The sequence below is a fragment of the Pongo pygmaeus genome, chromosome 7 (assembly GCF_028885625.2).
Source record: "Pongo pygmaeus isolate AG05252 chromosome 7, NHGRI_mPonPyg2-v2.0_pri, whole genome shotgun sequence".
NCBI lineage: Eukaryota > Metazoa > Chordata > Mammalia > Primates > Hominidae > Pongo > Pongo pygmaeus.
In genome coordinates, this window is record NC_072380.2 from 30,997,440 (window position 1) to 31,024,978 (window position 27,539).

General features: G+C 37.6%; 1 protein-coding gene across 3 annotated transcripts in view; it reads right to left on the minus strand.

The window, feature by feature from the left end:
* TEX15 (testis expressed 15, meiosis and synapsis associated) overlaps positions 1-27,539 on the minus strand; it is an 84,537-nt gene that overhangs the window by 33,345 nt on the left and 23,653 nt on the right. For 2 of the 3 annotated variants that reach the window (XM_054497926.2, XM_063668603.1), the window contains exons 3-5: positions 25,486-25,630; positions 10,212-10,377; positions 2,551-2,788 (exon numbers count right to left, since the gene is read on the minus strand). In XM_054497926.2, the coding sequence (XP_054353901.2) occupies positions 2,551-2,788; positions 10,212-10,377; positions 25,486-25,621 (540 nt within the window). In that variant the 5' untranslated portion in view covers positions 25,622-25,630. Of the gene's footprint in view, positions 1-2,550; positions 2,789-10,211; positions 10,378-25,485; positions 25,631-25,994; positions 26,093-27,539 lie in introns of all 3 variants that reach the window. The other variant, XM_054497927.2, reaches the window with a different exon arrangement.

Genomic DNA, 27,539 nt, shown 5'->3' on the forward strand with positions numbered 1-27,539 from the left:
TAACTACAAAATGTGTTTTGTAAGCCTTAGGGTAACCAAAAAGCAGAAATACTAAAAATAAAAAGCAATGAATTAAAACATACTACCAGAGAAAATCAACCACAAAGGAAGACAGGAAGAAAGAGTTACAAAACAACTAGAAAACGAGTAACAAAATGGCAGTAGTAAGTTCTTACCTATCAATAACAACATTGTAAACGGACAAAATTCTATTAGCACCTCAAATAACTAGAAAAGTGAGAGCAAACCAAACCCAGAATGAGTAGGAAGAAAGACATAAAAAAGATCAGAGAAGAAATAAAATTAAAACTAAAACCAAAAAGATTATCAAAACAAAAAATTATTTTTTAAAAAAAGGTAAACAAAATATACAGTTACTTAGACTAAGAAAATAAGACAGAAGACCCAAATAAATAAAATGAGAAACTAAAAGGAAACATTATAACTGAAACCACAGAAATACAAAGGATTGTTAGAGACTAGTATGATAACTATACAGCAATAAATTGGAAAACCCAAAAGAAATAGATACATTCCTGGACATCCAACCTATTGAGACTGAACCATGAAGAAACAGAAAACTTGAACAGATAAATAATGAGTGACAAGATCAAAACAGCAATAAAGTCTTCAGACAAAGAAAAGCCCAGGTCCTGATAGCTTCACCACTAAATTCTAACCAACATTAAAAAATAATACCAATTCTAATCAAACTATTCAAAAAAACTGAAGGGGAGGAGATACTTCCAAACTCATTCCACAAGGCCAGTACTACCTTGATGCCAAAACCAAAGACAACAAAAGAAGCTATGGGCCAATACCCCTGATGAACAGAGATGTAAAAATCCTCAACAAAATATTAGCAAACTGAATTCAATAGCATATTAAAAATACCATTCATCATGACCAAGTGGGATTCATACCAGGGATGCAAGGATGGTTCAACTTATGCAAATCAATGTGATAAATCACATCAAGAAAATCAAGGACAAAAACCATATTATCATTTCATTAGATGCTGAAAAAGCAATAAAACCGAACATTCCTTCACAAAAAGTCTCAACAAATTGGGTATAGAAGGAATATATCTCAAAACAATAAAACTCATATATGACAAACCCATAGCTAATATCATACTGAATGGGGAAAAATTGAAAGCTGTTTTACAAGGATCTTGAAGACAAGGATGCTCACTTTTACTATTTCTATTCAATATAGTTCTAGAAGTACTAGCCAGAGCAATCAGGCAAGTGAAAGAAATAAAGTGCATCAAAATGGGAAAGGAAGAAGTCAAATTATCCTTGTTTGTAGATGACATGATCTTATATTTAGGAAAACCTAGTGTCATTAAAAAAACCCTCTTAGAACTGATAAATTCAGTAAAGTTGCAGGATACAAAATCAACAAACACTCATCAGTAGTATTTCTATATGATAATAGTTATTGATCTGAAAAGGAAATCAGGAAAGCAATCTCATTTACAACAGTTACAAATGCTGCACTCTGAGCTTGCACCACTGAACTCCAGCCTGGGTGACAGAGTGAGACTGTCGCAAAAAAAGGAAAGGAAAATGGAAGGGAGAAAGGGAGAAAAAAGGAGAAAAAGGGAGAAAGGAGAAAAAGGGGGAAAGGGGAAAGGAGAAAGGAGAAGGGGAAGGGGAAAGAGAAGGGGAAGGGGAAGGGAAGGAAAGGAACACTTACCACTGGATATTTGGAAAATGCTATTTGGAAAACTACAAAGTACAGAAAACTATATTGTCATGATCCAAAGATCATCACTCATAATAACTAAGCACCATTTTATATCATCTTGATATCTCATTTTTAAAAAATTTAAAAAGTTAAACATGATTGCATAAGCATTTTCCCATATCTTTAAAAATTCTCCATAAATCTAACTGCAATGGATACTTCTTATTCCAGAGACATAATATATGATACATTAATAATACACTATTGCTGGACATTTACATGGTGGCTATTTTCTTCTATAAACAAGGCTTTGACACACACACACACACACAGGCACGCATAAAATAGTTCAAAGGTCCCATATACCCTGTGCCCAGCTTTTCTTAATGTTAGCATCTTACATAACCATAGTAAAATCACCAAAATAAAGAATTTAACATTGATACAATACTACTAACTAAAATAAACTGCAGGAGTTTAAAAATAACTAGCTTAAACCAAAATTATTATAATATAATGCTTTAGAGGAGGGTATGTAAAACACTATAGTACTTATTATGATAGAAACAAAAGAGTAAAAGAGAGGTGGGTCAATTAGAATAGAGAAATATATATATTGGGAAGACAAAGATGAAGCTGCTTTTTTTTTTTTTTTTTTTTTTGCTTTGTGTTGCACACCCAGGTAAAGAGGAAAGGAGAAAATTTTGAATAATGATGACAAAAATAATACATATAATTATTACTTATTTAATAGACTGCAGTTTAAAAACACTAACAATTTATATCGAAAGGATAATAGGTTCAGGTCAATTTAAAGCAAACTGTCCACATACTTAATATTTGTTTTATGATACCTACCTTAAAAATTAAAATACTTTCTACAGTAATGCTTCGACTATGAGAATAATTCAAGGCAATATCAACATGTCTAAACATATAACTTCCAAGAAGAGGATTTCCTAGTATCTTCAATGTAGATGCTCTGGTACTTATTCCATTCTGATATATCTGGGCTACATCACTCTGGGGAAGTGCTAAAAAGCAGAAATGTTCTTCAAGTTCCCTGCAATGTCTTCCACTTTCACGCATCTCTGACCTAAAGTAAAACAAACAATGTATACAGTTAAAGATAAATATCAACAAAATTTTCAAGAAGATACATATTTCCACTGACCACAGTTAGAAAGCAAGAGAAGTACTGATATTCAGAGGTATTACTACACTGTGATGATAAATTAGGTTGAATATCATCTTAGGAACAAATTCAGGATTACTTAGCCAAGATTTATGAACATTATCATCATCCCTGGTCTAAAATAACAGGGGCTAACATTTCTTAAATGCTGCTAATGTAACCAGTACAAAATCTTAAGCATTACATTCATCTTCTCATTTCATTCTCAACTTCCCAAGAGGTTTTTATAGTTTATTTTGTTGCTATCGACATTTTTAAAAGGAGGAAAATGAGGTTCAGAAAGTTAAATCTTGTCAAAGTAGGAAAATGACAGAGTTGGAATTATACATGCCAATTCTTGTCTGTCAGGTTCCAGAGCTCACATTTTTGTTAATTGTGTTATGGAGAGAAAAACATGCATTTTCTAAACAAAATATCTTGTCTATATCTATGTATCTCTACACATCTATAGACACAAAAACACACACACATGCACAAATATAGTCAATTATTAGGGACATTATCCATTCTTCAGGGATTTAGGTAACAGCTGGGAGAAACAAGCTAATATTTGATTACAGGATCTTATCTTAGGTAAAGAAAATTAGGAATCAACCTCAGAAAAGATTATAATCTGAAGTATAGATAACCCCCAATTCTACTACTTCCATTACAAAACCCATTTAAACATATAAAATATACATCCCTTCCCTAAAATTGGCAGATTAGATATTCTATATGGCTTGCTCAGGAGTACTGGCAGCAGAAATTGCCACACCAGGTGGTACAACAGAGTGGTTCAGACACTGGGCCAAATGATTATCTGCAATGGAGAATCTACAGAACCTAGCAAAGGAATGTATATACCACAAAAGGAAAATTGTTCTTGAGAACCACATGCTTCCGAGATTTATTTCCTGGAACACCACTTATAGAATGTGTTTAAAGCATACCATGCACATAAGTATATTAATACTTATTTTCAAGAATGACTCATCATTAACAGTAGGCAGGACCACAAAAGCAAGACTGACTGATTAGATAATGATCACTTCTATTTCCTGGAAATGTCAGCCTTAACTTTTGGCTCCACAAATTGGCATTTCCTGCTCTTGATTTCAACTTGACATCAGTAGATTCCGTGAACCACTAAGATCACTGTCTTAAGATTCTTACACTACACATAAAAGTAACATTTGAAGGTACACAGAATAAATTAAAGATGTATAATGTAAACCCTACAGCAGGGTTTTTCCACAGTGGCACCAGGGATATTTTGGGCTAAATTCTTTTTTTTTTTTTTAACCTGGTCATCCTCCTGACTACCATTATATCATCATAAGGGTTTCAGTGGAATGAAACAAACATAACAATAAAAATCTAATCCAGGGCCACAAAATCCTCTGTAAATTGAAGTAGAAAATATTCCCTGGAGTTTTGTATTGGTAATTATACTACTAATACTTTTTATTTTTCAGTATGTCTTCAGAATTATATTTGAAAAAAAAATGCGCCTAAATAGGTTAGTAAAAAAATAGCCTATAATACAGTTTTTGATCTATTTCTGGCTCTAAAAATTGCATAAAGGTTGGCTTTCCAAATTTATTCAGACAACAGGATCTAAATCACGATTTTAAATGACAGAAACTCTGAGTCTCAAGACTTCCATTTCAGAAACAATAGGTAAAACGAGCCTAAAGACTCTTTTCTGTACACAGTAACATGTAATTGAAACTGTGCCCCCAAGAATTAAAGAAACCATTGACTAGCAAAAATTCTTAAGCTTGCAGGATGGCATATAAGAAAACTGACTGAAATACTCAAACTCCCTCCGCTTGTAACAAGACCAGCTGAAACCATTTGGAACCATTTTGGCCAAATGAAGTTTATACACAATCAGCTTGCTGACATCACAGCCTGAATTTCCACCATGTGTTTTATACTAACTCCCCCCAAATTTGCACATGGGACCCATGAGGAAGCATAAAGAGACAACTGTGAATGCCCAAGGACTTTCTACACCTCTCTTTCCTTCTACCAATCACCTGAAGATACTAGGATCCACCCCCAGACCATTTCTAATAAAACTACTGCTTTAAAGCTAGCTTGGGGAGACAGATTTGAGCTTGACCTCCTGTCTCCTTGTGAGTCTACTTGCAATAAAAGCTTTTCTTTTCTCAAAAACCTGGTATCATAGTATTGACTTCTAGTGTATCAGGCAGGGAGCTTCACCTGCTTGATAACATAACTGGGTAAGAATCTGAAGAACCAGCATATACAAATTACTCTTTTGCCAAGACATTAATAAGCATCAGAATCTGTGCTAAAATAATATTTATATTATCTTAAATTTTAAAAATACATAAAAGAATAATTTTCTAGAAATGTTTCCCCATGTTTTTCTGCGGCAATACTAATGAGGGATAGATGTCAAAGTCTGTCACCTCTGAACCCTGCATGTACTTTAAGCTCTGGGGTGGAAAGCTCAAAATCAACACAATACTCAAGTCTTAGAATTTGTAGTTATACTCTTGCTTGTGGGTTTTTAATTTTGGTCATTACTTTTTAACTAATACTTTATTAAATATTAAGTAAATAAATGTAAAAGACAGATGAGAAAACTCATATGATAGAGAAGCTGAGTGGATGAAACAGAATTGGAATCTTGTGTATCTTTCTGTAGACCAGGAACTCTTAATTTACTCTGTGCTACCATGCTGTCTCATTTAAGCTAACTACAACAAAGTATAAGTGCTTTGGATGGAATGCCTATGTCATAGTTAATTACATCATTTAGAATAGGTTCCAAGACAACCTACATATAGTAGGTAATTTTTTGTTCAATAAACAAAACTCTGGGAAGTATTTTATCTCTAAGTTTAAGTGGAAACACAAGTTCATATAAGGTATTTAGCTATGGGGTGGCGGTTGCCTAAAGTAGAGATTAAAAGTATTCAAGTAAGTATTTTTTCATAATAAAGAAAATAAAATTATTTATTTGGAGATCTTTAAAGAGAACTTAATTTTCAGACCCATCATATTGCTAGTGATAAGAACTCAGTATCCAGCTGGCCCAAAGTGCAAGAACCAAAACGCTGACAGCTAAAAGAAATTGGGATTCCACAATATTTAAGAATGCTAATGCCACCCAACTCCAGATACAAGACTTTGTTTCCTTTGCTCTTATAACAAATTCTCACAAACTTAATGGATTAAAAAGCATAAATTTATTATTTTAGTTACGTAGATAAGTCAGACATGACTCTCACTGGGCTAAAATCAAGGTGTCATCTGTCTGGATTGTGTTCCTTTCTGAGGTTCTAGGGGAGGATCTCTTTCCAAGCTGGCAGAATTGAATTACCAGCAAGGACATTTCCCAGCTTCCAGAAGTTACCCACAATCCTTGGCTCATAATCTCCTTTTTTCATCTTCAAAGCCAGAAAAGGCAAGCTGAGTCCCCCTCATATCTCTTTTTTCTTTCATCTCTGCTCTCTGATCCATTCTTCTCCCTCCCTCAAAAGCTCCTGTGATTAAACTGGGCCCACTAAGATCACCTTAGATAATCACTCATCTCCAGGTCTGTAACCTCAATCACACCTGCAAAGTCCTTTCTGCCATGTAAGGTGATATATTCACAGGTTCTGGGGAGTAGGATGTGGACATCTTTGGGGGAGCATTATGCTGCTTACCACACGCAGATTCTGAACTTGGCCCCTCAATGATATGAGAAACTTGTTTTTCCCCACAAGTCTCCCTCTGCTGTGCACAGCTTTATCTTTATCCACATCCAGCTCCCATCACGGTAGCAAGAAGATAGCTGGTAGCAACGAGGCTTCCTTGCTCACAGCCACCAGAAGAGAAACAGGCTTCACTTCTCCAGGATTTCCAAGCAAGTCTTATGCTATGTTTATTTAAAAATAACGACTAGGCTTGTACATCAATAAACTCATAAAGCAAGGGGAATTGGACCAAAAATGGTTAGGCTAATTATAAAAGATGATCTAGAATTGTTAGGAAAACTGCAGTCTACTCATTTGGCTACACTTTTTCATACATACCCTTCTTCTAACACATATACTTTCAAAAATGCTCATTCACACAAAGCACTTTCAATCCACCTCACAAGGAGGGAACAACCCAAAGTCTCACTGAATTACTACATCCAACTCCAGATCCATGATGATCACATGGATGAAATGCCTTCATTTCCAACAGATCTGGATATAGATCTAAATAACCAACATTCATTTAGGTGACTTACGGCTAGGTTTAAATTATCTAAACCCAAAATACAATGGTGGAGGAAAAAATACAATTAAATTCTAAAAAGTAAAGAATGCTAACAATTGTCAATATTAACTTGTCCTTAGCACAAGTATATCCTTCTGTAAAGAAGTAGCTGGGATTCCTTGCTCTCAAAATTCCAAAAGCTAGTAACCATAGCAGGAGATCTTGTTCAGACAATGGGTGAGAGTAAGAATGTCTGTCTCTTGGCAACAAGCCTCTGGGACCTTCCCATCATCCAAGGCCCTCAATCTATAATGAACTTCATTTAGTGAATTTCAACTTGAAACTATCAATTTCTACCAGACTGCATTTAAAATAAAGTCATGTGCCATAGTAGACATTTTTGTTAAGGACAAACCAAAAATACAATGGTGGTCCCTTAAGATTATAATGGAGCTGAAAAATTCCTATTGCCTAGTGATATCTTAGGTCTCACGATGTCATAGCGTAATGCATTACTTTCATGTCTGTGGTGATGGTGGTGCACTGCCAGTCATAAAAGTATAGCATGTATGATTATGTACAGTACACAATACTTGTTAATAATAAATGACTATGTTGTTGGTTTATATATTTAGTATACTATACTTTTTATTATTATTTTAGAGTATATTATCTCTCCTTATTAAAATAAATTAATTGTAAGACAGCCTCAGGCTAGTCCTTCCGGAAGTACTCCTGAAGAAGGCATTGTTATCATAGAAGATGACAGCTCCATGCATGTTACTGCACCTGAAGACCTTCCAGTGGAACAGATGTGGAGGTGGAAGTCAATGATATTGATCATCCTGACCCTGTGTAGGTTTAGGATCATGTGTGTGTTTGTGTCTTAAGTTTTTTAATAAAGAGTTCTAAAAGTTAAAAAAATCAAAAAACAGAAAAAAGTGCATAGAATAAGGATAAAAATATTTTGTTCAGTTGCACAACGTATTTGTGTTTTAAGCTAAATGTTATTACAAAAGGGTCAAAAAGTTAGACTTTGAAGTGTATAAAGTAAAAATATTACAGTAAAATAAGGTTTATTATTGAGAAAATTAAAAAATACATTTAGTGTAGCCTAAGTGTACAGTGTTTATAATGTCTACAGGAGTGACAGGTATACCATATAGCTGAGGTGTATAAGTAGGCTACACCATCTAGGTTTGTGTAAGTCCACTCTATGATGTTTACACAATGACGAAATTGCCCAATGATGCATTTCTCACAACATATTCCTGTCATTAAGCAACATGTATCTTTACTGTATAAACTTGAGTAGTTTCACTTACTAGGCAGAAAATATTTAAAAGGAGTTATTTGGGAAAGATTTAAGGCAACAGATTTGCGCTTTACCACATCTTTATCCCCTGTTAAATTTCATTCCTTTTAAACCCATATTCACCCTAACTTTGGAAAGGATTAATTACCTATTTCAAGCTAATCTTGCAAAGCTGAACTGTGAAACTAGGCCACAAACAGAGTGATTCTTTTTTATTGAATCTGAATTTTCTATGATTGAGAAAATAATGTTTCTTGGGTCTAAACGGGAAATGGTCAAGGCACTCTAATATGCTGAGTTTTTGGTAGAAATTTTCTCAAAAACTACAGCCTCATGAAACACAGGATCTGTGCCCCAAGGTACAGATTATTACCAACTTCCCATTTTGGAATACTGGAGGGATGGGGGTTCCTCACTGCCCTCTTCCCTTGAAGTAAATCCATATTTTAGAATCTCTTAGCTACAAGTACCCCTTTCCCAGTACCAAATTCAGTTCCAGTTGGGTTATCATTGACTTCAAGTACAGAAACTCATTCAAACTGGCTTCTGTTGCCAGACTCAGTTTTGCACTTTGAACACAAAAACAAGATAAAACTCAAAATATACTAGGAGAATGAGACACAAATCAATATATTGTAGTAAGCACCATAAAATGAGTATAAATAACTATGGGAAACAAACGAGTTTTTGTCTAATTGGGCAAATAGCTAAGAAAACAATAAATCCTATACATGTTGGTCATTTACAATGTTTTAACATGCCTTATCACTGGGTACTTGTTCTAACTTTTCCGTAACACTAACAGGGAGAAATAACTTGTTTCAAAGGACAAAAATTTTAATGTCCAAAATAAGCAAAACCAAAGAACGGTGTCAGGAATTCATTTTTGATCAAAGTGTTTTTCAACTTGGAAGTCACTGGATATACCCAGTCCTTTTTACCTACAAAACTGTGTTTTTTAGAGGAAAGGCAATATACCACAACAAATTCTGTCTTTCCCATTAATCCCAAATCTCCAAACAGACACCAAGTGTGGCAGCATGTTTGAATCAAGAGGAATCAATTCTAAAATAAACAAGCCAAAACATTCCAAAATGAGTTTCACATGTGGGTCTATCAAGCTCTAGTTAGGTTTTAAGTTAAACAGTGAGAAATGGCAAAGGAGATAAGTTAGAAGAAAATATAAGAATGCTAAATTGTGCTTACACAAAATCTATACCTATAATTAAAAATGCTTACAATGAAAACTTTGCATACGCTCTTATTCTTATCAAAATGACAATAATATGCCTTCCAAAAAAGCTGGAGAAGTACTTTAAAAAATTATGTGTCAGAAATGGCATCAATATAGAAAGAATAGTTCTAGTGGAATAGCTGGAAACAGCTGGCTACAATCCTCCTAAATTAAAACATCAACCCAGTCTCTTAAGGGCTGCGTTCAAGAGTAAAAAGAAGTTACTTTTTGATTACTTCGACTGCAGTTTTACATTATCTAGGAGGTGTGAGGGATCTACAAATTGGCTGCTTAATAAAGGTGCTGATGCATGTTTCTGAAAAATTTATCAAGGTTAAAAAATTGGAAGGAGGTGTCTGAAATCTCACTACATTAATACATAAAACTAATCAAATCTCACACTTGGCTTTCAATGTTACAAAAGACTATGAGAATGTAACAAAAAATAATCTGTGTTTTCTTAGTAATAACTTACTAAATCTCAAACGGTAGAAATGAATTAGCATAAAACTCCATAGTAAGAAACACAACAAAATCTCAAACACGTTTAGATCATAGTAACTTACCTCTTAGCAGTAAAATTTTTTTCCAGTTCCTCATTGTGAACCAGTTTTGTATCCCCAAACTGCCATAACGACTGCAGATCACAGCTTACGTCAAGCCTGCACTGGTTAAGAGTATCATGTATAAAACTATACTCTCTACTATTGGTGTAACAAGGTGACAAGTAAACTAAAGGTAGAAAAAGAGAAAGCAGTTGTATTTAAAATTACATTATTGGACATCTGTACAATGACAACTGTATCTCTAAGACACAAAATAAGTACTGGAATTTTCATTAACAACATAAGGCAACCACTTATATTTAAGGTTCTACAACAGTAATATAGACCTCCCATACTTGATATAAATGAAAATATGAACTATGATTTTCTCCACATACCTATTAAGAGTTCTTAAAAGTTGACACATACAGATATGACAGTCCCAGAATTTTCAACTTAAGATGTTGCAACTCTGACTGTACAATGCACATCATTACACAAACCTGGCAGCTACTGTTCGTGCATGAGTATTTGCCAAGTAAAGATGAGGCAATCTACACATTAGAAAACGATTGGGTTATTTTGATTTGCAAAAGTACAAGAACATGTGTGTAAGATGTTGCCTGATACAGTGGCATGTGAAAGAGGAAACAGACTTTCTTAGGACAGTGAGCATCTCCAGCATTGTTGTAGTAAATAGATACATAAAAGGATAAAATCCTATGGAAGTGAACTCAGAGGAAAGCAAGGAGCAAATACAATTGACTCTTGTTATTTGTGGTAGTTATATTGTACAAAGTTCCCATCAACATCGAGTCACAAACACTGTGTCACAAACTACTGTTCTTGGGGGAAAGGAAAGGGTTAAGTTACTGTGGGCATCTGGTCAATTTTTTCTTTTTTTTCCTTACAGACACGATCTCGCTCTGTAGCCCAGGCTGGAGTGTAGTGGTATGATCATTTCTCACTATAACCTCTAACTCCTGGGCTCCAGCGATCCTCCTGCCTTGGCTTCCTGTGTAGCTGGGACTACAGGCACAGGCCCAACATGCCCAGCTAGTTTTTCTTTTATTTTTTGTAGAGATAGGGTTGCTATGTTGTCCAAGCTGGTCTCAAATTCCTGGGCTCAAGCGATCCTCTCCAACCTTGGCCTCCCAAAGTGCTGGGATTACAGACAAGAGCCACTGTGCTGATCCTCGTCAAATTTTTGACCACCAAAATGCCATCCGCATTATGTAGATTCTTCTGCCAACATCTTTATAAAACAAACCAATCTCATCAGTTTTGAAAACTTGTTCTTCCGTTTTCCTATGTGACATTTAGCTGGTTATTTAAAAAAATTCTTCCTTAACATCCTGATCTGCAGAACGCATCTGCCTGCAAGTTCAATATTTTTCATATTGCATCTATCACCTTTTGAAATGTTTGAGGCAAATAGCACTAGCCAAGAAGGGTTTAACACTTTCCTGACTCTGGGTAATGTGACCTAGGTTCCTCTGGCTTTTAGCTTCACAATAATGCTGCCCACCATGTTTTTTTTATTAGCCATAACGAAATCTCATGAATCTATAAATTTAGCTGCTTTTCTATCTTTCCCAGAGTTTCATCAGGCACTACAGATGTTACCTTAGCACTTTTTGGTGAGGCCTGATGTACAGATTGGCAAGTTTCTTCCTCCTCTCCCTGGAAATACATTAACATTGAACTCAGGCCTGAGTGAAGCTTACCTAAAATGTTTTTTCTGTAAGGCATATCATAACCTTCTTGACCTTAGGAACACTAGACCACACTTCAGCATTACACTTGGAGACCATTTAAAGTAGTGAAATCACCAACAAAAATGCTAACAATTGATATGGTTTGGCTGTGTCCCTACCCACATCTCATCTTGTAGTTCCCATCATCTGATGTGTCATGGGAGGGACCCAGTGGGAGGTAATTGAATCATGGGGGCAGTTACCCCCATGCTATTCTTGAAATAGTGAGTTCTTAGAGGAGATCTGTTGGTTTTATAAGCGGCCTTTCCCTCCTTGCTCAGCTCTTCTTTCTCCTGACTCCATGTGAAGGACATGTTTGCTTCCCCTTCTGCCATGATTGTAAGTTTCCTAAGGCCTCCTCAGCCATGGGGAACTGTGAGTCAATTAAATCTCTCTTTTATTAAAAAAAATAGGACTAATACAACAATAGCACCATCACTAGGAAAAGAACACTTATTGCAGTATGAGAGCTGAAACAACAAGGCAGAGCATGGCCTCATTTGACCTTAAATGAGAATGCATGCATTGGGTGACTCAAATTCTAGACCCCTACGTGCATGTCTGTGAAAGCATTGCTGAGTAACAAGTTCGGACAAAAAAGCACTGCTGACTGTTGATTGTGAATTTAGCAGGTAGGAAATTCACAAACATGGAATCCTCAAATAACGAAGATTGACTATATAGAAGGTTTAAGGCAATTTCCATATAAATGAACCTAATTAACAATTCACCCCTTAAATTTAGCTTATCAACAGAAGTTAACATAATGACAGAAACAATATAAAATACTATAACCAGCTGATTTCTGTAACAACTCATTCCTCATTCCCATTTTTAATTCTATTATTGACCCCCAAAATGATTTTCATTTTAGTATTTGTAATAATTATTACAAATTTTGATAGTTTCATAATATATGATGTAGAAATTTTGATAGTTTTATAACATATGATGATTTTGTGGATGTATAACTTTTTATTTTGAAATGAATCTAGATTCACAGGAAGTTGCAAAAACAGTACACAGTTAAGGGTACACTGTGTACGCTTAACCCAGTTTCCTCCAGTGGAAGCATGTAACTATAATCCAATATCAAAACTAGGAAAATGACGTTGGTACCAGCCACAGACCTTATTAAGACTTTACCAACCAGTTTTACATCCACTTGTGTGTGTAGTTCTATGCAATTTTATCACATGTAGATTTGTGTAACAATCACCCTAAGATACAGAACTGCTCTATCACCAGAGACATCCCTTCTGCCACTCCTTTATGTATTTTTTCATACGGAAACTCTCCCACACCCCCATTCTCCTACCCTGTCCCCAAATCCTGAAAATTATTACTCTCTTCTCCATATGCATACTTTTGCCATTTCTAGAATGTTTGTAAGTGAAATTTTGTAGTATGAGACCTGTAAAGACTGCTTTTTTTTTTTTTGCTTAGCATACTGCCTCTGAGATTCAACCAAGTTGTTGTATGAGTAGACTGTTTCTTCTTATTGCTAAGTAGTATACCATGGTATGAATGTGCCATAGTTTGTTTAACCATTTACTCATTAGAAATTTGGGTGGTTGTCAGTTTCTGGTTATTACAAATTAAGCTGCTGTGTACATTCACGTATAGGTTTTTGTGTGAACATCATTTTTTGTTTGCCAGGGAAAAATGCCCAAGGGAAGGATGGCTGGATCATATGGCAGTTGCATGCTTATTTATTGATTTTTGAGACAGAGTTTTACTCTTGTTGCCCAGGCTGGAGCACAATGGCGCGATCTCGGCTCACCAAAACCTCCGCCTTCCGGGTTCAAGTGATTCTCCTGCCTCAGCCTCACGAGTAGCTAGCATTACAGGCATGCGCCACCACGCTGGGCTAATTTCTGTATTTTTTTAGTCAAGATGCAGTTTCTCCACGTTGGTCAGGCTGGTCTTGAACTCCCGACCTCAGGTGATCCACCTGCCTCGGCCTCCCAAAGTGCTGGGAATACAGGCGTGAGCCATTGTGCCTGGCCTGCATGCTTACTTATTTTTTTAAAGATTGCATCTTGCTATGTTGCTCAGGATGGCCTTGAACTCCTGGGCTCAAGCAATCCTCCTGCTCTGGCTTCCTGAGTAGCTGGAACTACGAGCACATGCCACTGGGCATGGCTGCATATTTAGTTTTTAAAGATGATGCCAAATTGTTTTCTGGAGTGGCTGTGCTATCTTACATTCCCTAATGGCAATACACGAGTGAGTTGGTGTCTCCCATCCTCACCGGCATTTGGTACTGTTATTGTTTTCTTTTTCAGCTATTCTAAGAAGTGTATAGTTACATCTCATTGTGGTTTTCATATGCATTTCCTTAATGGCTATGATGTTGAACATCTTTTGATAAGCCCATTTGCCATCAGTGTATTCTCTCTGGTGAAAAGTCTATTCATGTCTTTTTCTTGTTTTCTAACTGGATTGCCTTTTTTTTTTTTTTCCACCTATTGAACTTTGAAAGTGCTTTATATGTTCTAGGTGTAAGTCCTTGCTCAGATAAATGATCTGCAAAAGCTTTTTTCCCCATTCCTAGCTTATCTTTTCACCTTCCTAACAGTCTTTCGCAGAGCAAAAGTTTCTGATTTTCATGAAAGTGAATTTCTTCTTTCTTTTATAGATTGTTTTTTGTATCATGTCTAAGAACTCCTTATCCAAGCTGAGATCCTGAAGATGTCCTCTCATGTTTTCTTCTAGATGTTTTATAGCTTCACGTTTTACATTTAAGCCCAAGGTTCATTCGGAATTATTTTTTGCATGAGGTTAGGGTGAACTTCATTTTTTTGGTCTCTGGATGTCCAATTGCTCTAGCAACATTTCATGAAGACTATTTTTCCTCCACTTAATGCACCTTTGTTAAAAATCAATGGAAAGAAAATCAATTGAGCATATTTGCATGGATCTATTTTTGGAATCTTTATTCTGTTCCACAGATCTGTGTGTCTATTCCTGTGGTCACACTGTCTTTCTTACCACAGCTATATGCTAAGGCTTAACAGTGGATAGAGTATTTCCATATACTTTCTTCTATTTCAAAATTGTTTTAGCTATTCTAGTTTCTTTGCCTTCCCAGGTAAGTGTCAGAATAAGCTTGTCTATGAACATCTTGCTGGGATTTTGATAGGAACTGCAATAAACCCTCAGATAAATTTGTGGTGAACTGATGTCATTATGTTGAGTCTTTTAATCTATGAACACACTACATCTCACCATTTATTTAGATTTCCTTTTTTTTTTTTAAAAAAAATCAGTATTTTATAGTTTATAAATATATAAACTATATATTTATGGCGTGAGCTCAGCTCATCGCAACCTCCCCCTCCTGGGTTCAAGGGATTCTCATGCCTCAGCCTCCCAAGTAGCTGGGATTATAGGCACCCACCACCATGCCTAGCTAATTTTTTTCTGTTTTTAGTAGAGATGGGGTTTCGCCATGTTGGCCAGGCTGGTCTCCAACTCCTGATCTCAGGTGATTCACCTGCCTCAGGCTCCCAAAGTACTGGGATTACAGGTGCGAGCCACCATGCCCGGCTGCCCAAAGTTATTTTAAATGGTATTTTAAAAATTGTTTATTTCCATGTGTTCTTTGCTAGTATTTAAAAGCATAGTTGACTCATGAACAATATGGGTTTGAACAGTGGGAAAACTTATACTTGGATTTTCTTCCACCTCTGCTACTCCTTAAGGCTGCATGACCAACCCCTCCTCTTCCTTAGCCTATTCAATGTGAAGATGATGAAGATGAAGACCTTTACAGTGATCCACTTCCATTTAAGGAATAGTAAACATATTTTCTCTTCCTTATGATTTTCTTAGTAACATTTTCTCTACCTTACTTACTGTAAAAGTATAGTAGCATATAATACATATATAAAATTATGTGTTAATCAACTGTTCATGTTATCAGTAAGACTTCAGGTCAACAGTAGGCTATTTGTATTAAAAGTTAAGTGCTGGGGGAGTGAGTTATATGCAGATTTTTCAGCTGTGTGTTTTGGGGAGGGGGTGGGGGCGGGATCAGTGCCCCTAATCCCTGGGTTGTTTATGAGTCAAATGAACAATTGTTTTTTTCTGTTTTCATTGTATCCAGTGACCTTGCTGAACTTACTAGTTCCAAGTTTTCCTTTCTTTTTTTTTAAGATTCCTTAGGATTTTCCATGCAGACCATCATGTTCTCTTCAAATAGGGATAACTTTATTTCTTCTTTTCCACTCTGAATACCTGCTAATTCCTCTCCTTGGCTTTTTGTGCTGGGTATAACTTCCGGTATTATGTTGAATAAGAGTGGTGGAAGAGAACATTCACCTCTCAGTTGTGTGCAATAATTCATTTTAAATATTGAACTCCATTTGCTAATATTTTGTTTAGGATATATGCATCAATTATCACGGACACTGGTCTGTGGGGTGTTTTCCATATTATATTGGTCTTGTCTTAGAACTATGGTAATATTAATCTCATATTATTATTCTCTCAATTTCTATTTTCTGGAAGAGATTGTATAGAGTTTCTGTTCTTTAAATCTTTAGAATTCTCCAGTGAAACCATCTGGGCCTTAAAATTTCCTTTCTAACCATGAATTACATTTAATTGTTGTAAGGCTATTTAAATGATCTATTTAGAACTACATGTGTTTAACGTTTGTACTTTTGATACAACCTGTGGGCCAGTAGTGATAACTCATTTCATTCTTGATAGTGGTAATTTATGGCTTCTTTTTCTTTTGTCAGACTTGATAAAGGTTTGTCAATTTAGTTGATCTTTCCAAACAACCATCTTTTTGTTGTAGTTTCATTAATTATCCTTTCATCTTGACAGGTTTTTTTTTTTTTTTTTTTTTTGAGACAGAGTCTTGCTCTGTCACCCAGGCTGGAGTGCAATGGCATGATCTTGGCTCACTGCAACCTCCACCTCCTGGGTTCAAGCGATTCTCCAGTCTCAGCCTCCCGAGTAGCTGGGATTACAGGCGCATGCCGCCACACCTGGCTAATTTTTTGTATTTTAGTAGAGATGGGGGTTTCACTGTGTTCCCCAGGCTGGTCTCGAACTCCTGAACTCAGGCAATCCACCTGCCTCGGCCTCCCAAAGTGCTAGGATTACAGGCGTAAGCCACCGCACCCAGGCTTTCTTTTTCTGGTTTCTTAAAGGTTGGAAGATTAAGATTATTGATCTGAAACACTCCCTCTTTTCTAACGTAAACATTTAGTGCTATGAACTTCCTTGTTAGCAGTGCTTTAACCATGTCCCTCAAATTTTGGTATGTTGCATTTTCATTTTAGTTATATATTTATTTCCTTTAAAATCCCATGACTATTTCAAAATGTGTTATTTACCTTACTTTTTGCAGAGATAAGGTCTCACTATGTTTCCCAGGCTGGTCTCAAATTCCTAGCCTCAAGCAAGCCCCGTGCCTCCTACTCACTTTCCAAGTGTCTTTGGAGATTTACTTTTTTGTTTGCATGTTGTCAGAGAACATATTCTGTATGATTTCAATTTATTTATTTATGAGACAGAGTCTCGCTCTGTTGCCCAGGCTGGAGTGCAGTGGCGCAATCTCGGCTCACTGCAAGCTCTGCCTCCTGGGCTCACACCATTCTCCTGCCTCAGCCTCCCAAGTAGCTGGGACTACAGGCGCCCACCACCATGCCCGGCTAATTTTTCATATTTTTAGTAGAGACAGGGTTTCACCGTCTTAGCCAGGATGGTCTCAATCTCCTGACCTCGTGATCTGCCCACCTCAGCCTTCCAAAGCGCTGGGATTACAGACATGAGCCACCGCACCTGGCCTCAATTCCTTTAAATATGTTGATACATATCTCATTGCCCAAGATGTTGTCTATTTTGATGCATGTTCCACAGGTGCTTGAAAGGTCTATTCTGCTACTGTTAAGTACAATAATCTATAAACGTCAATTAGATCCTGTTGATTGACAGTGTTAGATTCTTCAATATTCTTCCGGACTTTCTGCTTAGTTTTAGCAACTGAGAGTACAAAGTCTCCAACTATAATTCTAAATTTGTCCATTTCTCCTTTCAGTTTTATCAGTTTCGCTTCATACATTCTGAAGGTCTGATGTCTGATATATACATATTTTAGACTGCTGCATCTACTTGGTGGACTGACCTTTTCATCATTAAGTAACATCCCTCTTTGTTCTTGGAAATTTTCTTTTCTCTGAAGTCTACTTATCCACCATTAATATAGTCACTCTTACTTTATTATTTGTATGGCCTATCTTTTTTCATATGTCTACATTCCACCAACTTATCACTACATTTGAAATGAGTTTGCCAACAGTAGTTGGGTTTTTTAAAATATTATTATTATTATACTTTAAGTTTTAGGGTACATGTGCACAATGTGCAGGTTTGTTACATATGTATACATGTGCCATGTTGGTGTGCTGCACCCATTAACTCGTCATTTAGCATTAGGCATATCTCCTAATGTTATCCCTCCCACCTCCCCCCACCCCACAACAGTCTCCGGAGTGTGATGTTCCCCTTCCTGTGTCCATGTGTTCTCACTGTTCAATTCCCACCTATGAGTGAGAACATGCGGTGTCTGGTTTTTTGTCCTTGTGATAGTTTGCTGAGAATGATGGTTTCCAGTTTCATCCACGTCCCTACAAACGACATGAACTCTTCATTTTTTATGGCTGCATAGTATACCATGGTGTATATGTGCCACATTTTCTTAATCCAGTCTATCATTGTTGGACATTTGGGTTGGTTCCAAGTCTTTGATATTGTGAATAGTGCCGCAATAAACATACATGTGCATGTGTCTTTATAGCAGCATGATTTATAATCCTTTGGGTATATACCCAGTAATGGGATGGCTTGGTCAAATGGTATTTCTAGTTCTAGATCCCTGAGGAATCGCCATACTGACTTCCACAATGGTTGAACTAGTTTACAGTCCCACCAACAGTGTAAAAGTGTTCCTATTTCTCCACATCCTCTCCAGCACCTGTTGTTTCCTGAGTTTTTAATGATTGCCATTCTAATTGGTGTAAGATGGTATCTCATTGTGGTTTTGATTTGCATTTCTCTGATGGCCAGTGATGATGAGCATTTCTTCATGTGTTTTTTGGCTGCATAAATGTCTTCTTTTGAGAAGTGTCTGTTCATATCCTTCGCCCGCTTTTTGATGGGGTTGTTCGTTTTTTTCTTGTAAATTTGAGTTCCTTGTAGATTCCGGATATTAGCCCTTTGTCAGATGAGTAGGTTGCGAAAATTTTCTCCCATTTTGTAGATTGCCTGTTCACTCTGATGGTAGTTTCTTTTGCTGTGCAGAAGCTCCTTAGTTTAATTAGATCCCATTTGTCAATTTTGGCTTTTGTTGCCATTGCTTTTGGTGTTTTAGACATGAAGTCCTTGCCCATGCCTATGTCCTGAGTGGTATTGCCTAGGTTTTCTTCTAGGGTTTTTATGGTTTTACGTCTAACGTTTAAGTCTTTAATCCATCTTGAATTGATTTTTGTATAAGTGTAAGGAAGGGATCCAGTTTCAGCTTTCTACATATGGCTAGCCAGTTTTCCCAGCACCATTTATTAAATAGGGAATCCTTTCCCCATTGCTTGTTTTTCTCAGGTTTATCAAAGATCAGATGATTGTAGATATGCAGCATTATTTTCTGAGGGCTCTGTTCTGTTCCATTGATCTATATCTCTGTTTTGGTACCAGTATCATGCTGTTTTGGTTACTGAGCCTTGTAGTATAGTTTGAAGTCAGGTAGCGTGATGCCTCTGGCTTTGTTCTTTTGGCTGAGGATTGACTTGGCAATGTAAGCTCTTTTTTGGTTCCATATGAAATTTAAAGTAGTTTTTTCCAATTCTGTGAAGAAAGTCATTGGTAGCTTGATGGGGATGGCATTGAGTCTATAAATTACTTTGGGCACTATGGCCATTTTCACAATATTGATTCTTCCTACCCATAAGCATGGAATATTCTTCCATTTGTTTGTATCCTCTTTTATTTCATTGAGCAGTGGGGTTTGTAGTTCTCCTTGAAGAGGTCCTTCACATCCCTTGTAAGTTGGGTTCCTAGGTATTTTATTCTCTTTGAAGCAATTGTGAATGGCAGTTCACTCAGGATTTGGCTCTCTGTTTGTGTGTTATTGGTGGATAAGAATGCTTGTGATTTTTGTACATTGATTTTGTATCCTGAGACTTTGCTGAAGTTGCTTATCAGCTTAAGGAGATTTTGGGCTGAGACAATGGGGTTTTCTAGATATACAATCATGTCGTCTGCAAACAGGGACAATTTGAGTTCCTATTTTCCTAACTGAATACCCTTTATTTCCTTCTCCTGCCTAATTGCCCTGGCCAGAACTTCCAACATTATGTTGAATACGAATGGTGAGAGGGCATCCCTGTCTTGTGCCAGTTTTCAAAGCGAATGCTTCCAGTTTTTGCCCATTCGCTATGATATTGGCTGTGGGTTTGTCATAGATAGCTCTTATTATTTTGAGATACGTCCCATCAATACCTAATTTATTGAGAGTTTTTAGCATGAAGGGTTGTTGAATTTTGTCAAAGGCCTTTTCTGCATCTATTGGGATAATCATGTGGTTTTTGTCTTTGGTTCTGTTTATATGCTGGATTGCATTTACTGATTTGCATATGTTGAACCAGCCTTGCATCCCAGGGATGAAGCCCACTTGATCATGGTGGATAAGCTTTTTGATGTGCTGCTGGATTCGGTTTGCCAGTATTTTATTGAGGATTTTTGCATCAATGTTCATCAAGGATATTGGTCTAAAATTCTGTTTTTTGGTTGTGTCTCTGCCTGGCTTTGGTATCAGGATGATGCTGGCCTCATAAAATGAGTTAGGGAGGATTCCCTCTTTTTCTATTGACAGGAATAGTTTCAGAAGGAATGGTACCAGCTCCTCCTTGTACCTCTGGTAGAATTCGGCTGTGAATCCATCTGGTCCTGGACTTTTTTTGGTTGGTAAGCTATTGATTATTGCCACAATTTCAGAGCCTGTTATTGGTCTATTCAGAGATTCGACTTCTCCCTGGTTTAGTCAGAGATTCAACTTCTCCCTGGTTATGTGTCGAGGAATTTATCCATTTCTTCTAGATTTTCTAGTTTATTTGCGTAGAGGTGTTTGTAGTATTCTCTGATGGTAGTTTGTATTTCTGTGGGATCGGTGGTGACATCCCCTTTATCATTTTTTATTGCGTCTATTTGATTCTTCTCTCTTTTTTTCTTTATTAGTCTTGCTAGTGGTCTATCGATTTTGTTGATCCTTTCAAAAAACCAGCTCCTGGATTCCGTTGCTGGTGAGGAACTACGTTCCTTTGGAGGAGGAGAGGCGCTCTGCTTTTTAGAGTTTCCAGTTTTTCTGCTCTGTTTTTTACCTATCTTTGTGGTTTTATCTACTTTTGGTCTTTGATGATGGTGACGTACAGATGGGTTTTTGGTGTGGATGTCCTTTCTGTTTGTTAGTTTTCCTTCTAACAGACAGGACCCTCAGCTGCAGGTCTGTTGGAGTACCCGGCCGCGTGATGTGTCAAGTCTGCCCCTGCTGGGGGGTGCCTCCCAATTAGGCTGCTCAGGGGTCAGGCATCAGGGACCCACTTGAGGAGGCAGTCTGCCCGTTCTCAGATCTCCAGCTGCGTACTGGGAGAACCACTGCTCTCTTCAAAGCTGTCAGACAGGGACATTTAAGTCTGCAGAGGTTACTGCTGTCTTTTTGTTTGTCCGTGCCCTGCCCCCAGAGGTGGAGCCTACAGAGGCAGGCAGGCCTCCTTGAGCTGTGGTGCGCTCCACCCAGTTTGAGCTTCCTGGCTGCTTTGTTTACCTAAGCAATCCTGGGCAATGGTGGGCGTCCTTCCCCCAGCCTCGCTGCCGCCTTGCAGTTTGATCTCAGACTGCTGTGCTAGCAATCAGCGAGACTCCGTGGGCGTAGGACCCTCTGAGCCAGGTGCGGGATATAATCTCCTGGTGCGCCATTTTTTAAGCCTGTCGGAAAAGCACAGTATTCGGGTGGGAGTTACCTGATTTTCCAGGTGCCATCTGTCACCCCTTTCTTTGACTAGGAAAGGGAACTCCCTGACCCCTTGCACTTCCCGAGTGAGGCAATGCCTCGCCCTTCTTCGGCTCACACACGGTGCATGCACCCACTGACCTGCGCCCACTGTCTGGCACTCCCTAGTGAGATGAACCCGGTACCTCAGATGGAAATGCAGAAATCACGCGTCTTCTGCGTCGCTCATACTGGGAGCTGTAGACCGGAGCTGTTCCTATTCAGTTATCTTGGCTCCTCCCCTCCTACATTTACATTCTTGCTTGATTCTTGGGATCAAGCGTTCCTCCCACCTCAGCTTCCCAAGCAGCTAAGACTACAGGCGTGTACCACACAGGCTGATTTTTAAATTTTTTTCTAGAGACAGGGCCTTGCTATGTTGCACAGGCTGGTCTCAAACTTCTAGCCTCAAGGCATGAGCCACAGTGCCCAATGGTGTAAAAACATTCCTATTTATCCACAGCCTCACCAGCATCTATTGTTTCTTGACTTTTCAATAACTTCCATTATGACTGGCGTGAGATGGTATCTCATTGTGGTTTTGATTTGCATTTCTCTAATGATCAGTGATGTTGAGCTTTTCTTGGCCCTGTAGTTTTCTTCTAAGTTCTTTAACTTGTTTTGGTATTAAAATAATGCTCCTCTAAAAGCATGAGTCAGAAAGTATTCCTTCTACTTGTATCTTCTGAAAGAGATTGTAGAGAATTGGTATAACTTCTTCCTTAAATGCTACTAGCACTCACCAGTGAACCTATCTGGTCCTGGTGCCGTATTGGAAGGTTATTAGTTATTGATTCAATTTGTTTAATAGATAGATTTAGGCCTATTCAGATCACATATTTCTTCTTGTGTGACTTTTTGCAGATAATGTCTTTCAAGGAATTGGTACATTTCATCTAGGTCACCAAATTTACAGGCCCAGAGTTGTTCATAGTATCCTTTATCCTTTTAATGCCCATAGGATCTGTAGTGATGTCCTCTCTTTTGATTTCTGATATCAGTAATTTGTGCTCCCTTTTTTTTTCGTGGTTATCCTGGCTAGAGGCTTATCAACTTTACTGATCTTTTCAAAGATCCAGATTTTCATTTTGTTGATTTTTATCTATTAATTTCCTTTTTTTCATTTCATTCATTTCTGCTCTAATTTTTATTATTTCTTTTCTTCTGCTTATTTTGGATTTAATTTGTCCTCTCTTTTCTAGTTTCCTAAGGTATAAACTTAAATTACTGATTTTAGATATTTCTTGTTTTCTAATACATGCATTCAATGCCATAAATTTCTTCCTAAGTACTGCTTTTGCTTTATCCTACAAATTTTGTTTTCCTTTTCATTTAGTTCAAGGTATTTTAACATTTCTCCTGAGATTTCTTCTTTGATGCTTTTATTATTTAGAAGTGTGCTGTTTAATCTCAAAGAATTTCGGTATTTTCCAGCTATCTTTGGGTTACTTATATCTAGTGTGGGCCTCCTACTTGATCATCTTAATAAATTCCACTGTGGTCTGATATGGTTTGGCTCTGTGTCCCCAACCAAATCTCATCCTGTAGCTCCCATAATTCTCATGTGTTGTGGGAGGGATCCGGTGGGAGATGACTGACTTATGGGAGCAGGTCTTTCCCGTGCTATTCTCGTGATAGTGAATGGGTCTCATGAGATCTGATGGTTTTAAACACAGGAGTTTCTCTGCACAAGCTCTCTTTGCCTGCTGCCATCCATGTAAGATGTGACTTGTTTCTCCTTGCCTTCTGCCATGATTGTGAGGCTTCCCCAGCCACGTGGAACTGTAAGTCCATTATAAACCTCTTTCTTTTGTAAATTGCCCAGTCTCGAGTATGTCTTTATCAGCAGCATGAAAACGGATTAATACATGGTCTGAGAGGTGACTGTATGATTTCTACTATTTCAAGTCTCTTAACATGTGTATTATGGCCAAGGTATGGTCTATCTTGGTGAGTCTTATGTGTGCTTGAGAAGAATGTCTAACGTGCTACTGTTGAATGGAATAGTCTACAGATGTCTATTATACCAAGTTGACTGATGGTGTTGCTGAGTTCAACTATGTCCTTAGTGATTTTCTGTCTGTTGGATATGCCCATTTCTGATAATGGGGTATTTCCAACTATAATAGTGGACTTCTCTATTTCTCCTTGTAGTTCTATTAGTTTTTGCCTGAGTTTTTATTTTAATTAAATTTTCAGTTCTAAGCCTTCTATTCGGTTATTACATATTTCATTTATTTGATGAAATTTTCTAGCTTTTCATTTGTTTCAAAAGTGTCTGTAACTGCTTGTCCGAGTATCTTCATGGTAGCTGCTTTAAAAGTCTCTCAGGTAATTATAGTTCCAACACCTGTGTCAATCTTGATGTTGGCATCTATTGAGTATCTTTTCTCATTCAAGTTGAGATTTTCTTGGTGTGTTAAGATGAGCGATTTTTATTATATCCTGGTCAACTGGGGCATTTTTATGAGACTCTAGATTATATTTAATCTCTCACTTCAGCAAGACTTTACTAAAACTGTGCCGGCAGGAACAATGGCTGGCAGGGAAAGGGGAGCACTGACTCTTTACTACTATGCAGAGGTGAAGTTCTGGCTTTCCACAGGGCCTCCATTTATACCCTGGGGAGTATCCTGTTACCACTGCAAAGGGCTGGAAGGCCATGGTCCCCGCTCATCCTCCACCAACACTGTAGAAGGAGGCCTTGTTACTGCTGGATGTGGTGGAGGTCCAGGCTCTCCACTTTGTTCACTGACTCTAACCCTAGTGGAAAGGACAACTCATCACCACAAAGCAGGGGTAGGTATCAACTGACATTGCAGGAGCAGGATGATGGCAGGGAAGGGAATGAATTATTGTTGTGTGATCCTACTTGGATAACCACTGGCACCATGGGGAAGGAAAGGGGTACCTTGTTCCTGCTGGGTAGGGGGTCAGAGTCCAGGATCCCCACTCAACCTCCTTTGCCATCACCCCAGTGGGAAACGGGAGGGGTATATTTAATGTCAAACAGGTTTCCAACTTTCTAGGCTGCCCTTTTCTTTTCTTAGTCCACTGGCAAGAAAGAAGAGGTTTTTCTTGGGGCTTTTGGGGGAGGTCTGTGTCAGCTGGCATTTCTGTGTTGGGGGCATCTAGTCTGAGATAGGGAGGAAACAAAAAGAAAATCGAGGGAACTTACTGCTATGTCATTCCCTGAGTCTCAAATTCCCTAGTTGGTCTGTCTTCTCTCCAGTTTCAAAAGTCTTCTCATATTTATTTTATAAAAATGTCCAGGGTTTTTAGGTGTACTTAGAGGGAAGGATGCAGAACATGCGTCTATTCTATTTTGTGTGGAAACATAAGTACATGTATGTTTAAGGAATTAGAGACCTGAATTAACCTAATTTTATATAGAGTCAAAATAAAAGATGAACATAAACTAAGAATGAGAGAAATACAGTAATAGTTACTAAAATATTCCCAACTACAGAAATATTACCTTTCTCAGCTGTCCTCCTGATCTTAGGAATGGTGAATTTCTTCAAAGGATTGACTTCACGAGTATTCAACATGGGTTTGCTAGTTGAGCTCATTTGACACAGTGTATTCTGTTTAGCAGTTTCTTTCATTTCCATTTTGTTGGCCTAAAATCAACCCAAGGTTATTAAGCAAAAAGGTCAATAAATACATAAAAGGCAATGGCAGTACGATCATTTAAAAGTTCTTCAACAAAAGTAAATAGTAAAATGTTCTTAGTCAACTGTCATAAAGTTTCCATCTCAATTTGACAGTTACCCAAAAAAGAAAAGGAGTTTACAACTTTGGTTTTTATATAATTTGAAAAATATCAGCTGGGCACAGTGACTCACGCCTGTAATCCCAGCACTTTGAGAGGCTGAGGTGGGCAGATCACTTGAGGCTAGGAGTTTGAGACCAGCCTGGCCAACATGGTGAAACTCCATCTCTACTAAAAATACAAAAAGATTAGCTGGGTGTGATGGCACATACCTGTAATTCCAGCCACTTGGGAGGCTGAGGCACGATAACAGCTTGAACCCGGGAGGTGGAAGTTGCAGTGAGCTGAGATCACTCCACTGCACTCCAGCCTGGGCGATACAGCAAGACTCTATCTCAATATATATATTTCACATACATATATATATCACTTATATATACATTTCACATATATATTTCACACATATATTTCATTCATATATATATATATATATATATATATGAATTTTTGTTTCTAACGCATTTTTTCCTCGTAATTCATGTAACTGTCATTAGGTAACCAAAAGTCTCCCTGCTCCTGAAAAGCTCAAAAACTTACAGCCATAACAATTTTTATGCACATTTGGTAAAATTCTTACCAAACACTCCATTTTTTTTTCTTTCTTTCTTTTGAGACAGGGTCTGTCTGTGTTGCCCAGGCTGGTTTTGAACTCCTGGGCTCAAGTGATCCTCCTGCCTCAGACTCCCAAAGTGCTGGGATTACAGGCATGAGCCACCATGCCCAGCCCAAATACTCCATTTTTAAAAAGCATTTTTTTCCTATACATTTCTGTGACTAAAACGATACTCTCTTTAAATCAAGATCTCTGGCTTTCGAAGAAACTTCAAAAAGTTGTAAACCAACTATTGCTGACTATTCCTACAGCTGATGGCCAACAACAGCCAATCGCTTATTGACTACTGTTCTATAGTATCATTCTATAAATGCTTAAGACAACATCAAATATTGCTATACCAGAAGTATCAAAAATATTCCTCCCCCTCCTTTTTCCCTCTCGTTTCTCTCTCTCCCCAAACTCCCCTGCAACCTCCATCCCCTGCCAAATATTGATTCTTAACCTCTTTAAGTAGGACTCAAGCTGGATTTCAAAAGAAAGCTATGGAGTATACACACAGGGAAATATATATAAGCAGGTATTTTTCGTACCATTTCGTAACATGGTTGATGGCCCTCCTGACACCTATCAACTGCTTAGTTCCAACATTAGATCACAATCCAAATTAAAAGATGCCAAAATTTTACAGAAGGATCACAAAGGATAAGGTTCTAAGAAGGTTCATAAGGATGTCCCTCTTAATCCCCTCCTGTTCTTTATGAAAGGTGATCTTGCAGTCACCCAAACATGGATCAGGGAATGAAAAAGACCTCTAGAAGAAAAAGAGAAGAAAGCCAGCCCTTCTTCCATTCAGCCACAATGACAGAAAATAGTGGGGTACTGCTTTCTAACAAGAATACTCCTAAGATGCACCAGCTCTAGAGATACTTGTCAAGGCTGCCATGTTCACCTCGCAGTTTAGTAAGGGGGAGAATGGAAAATAGTTTAGAATGCCTTATGCAATAAAAATATCTTCGATTAGTCATGATCTGTAACAACAGCACATAAAGGTAAAGAATAATCAGTTGAATATACTTTACTTGAACAGCCAAGTGCTGGGACAATCCTCAAAGCACAATCCTCAATACTGTGTTTAACTACAGTTAAATTACATATTCAGTTTGGGAGGCCGAGGTGGGTGGATCACGAGGTCAGGAGTCGA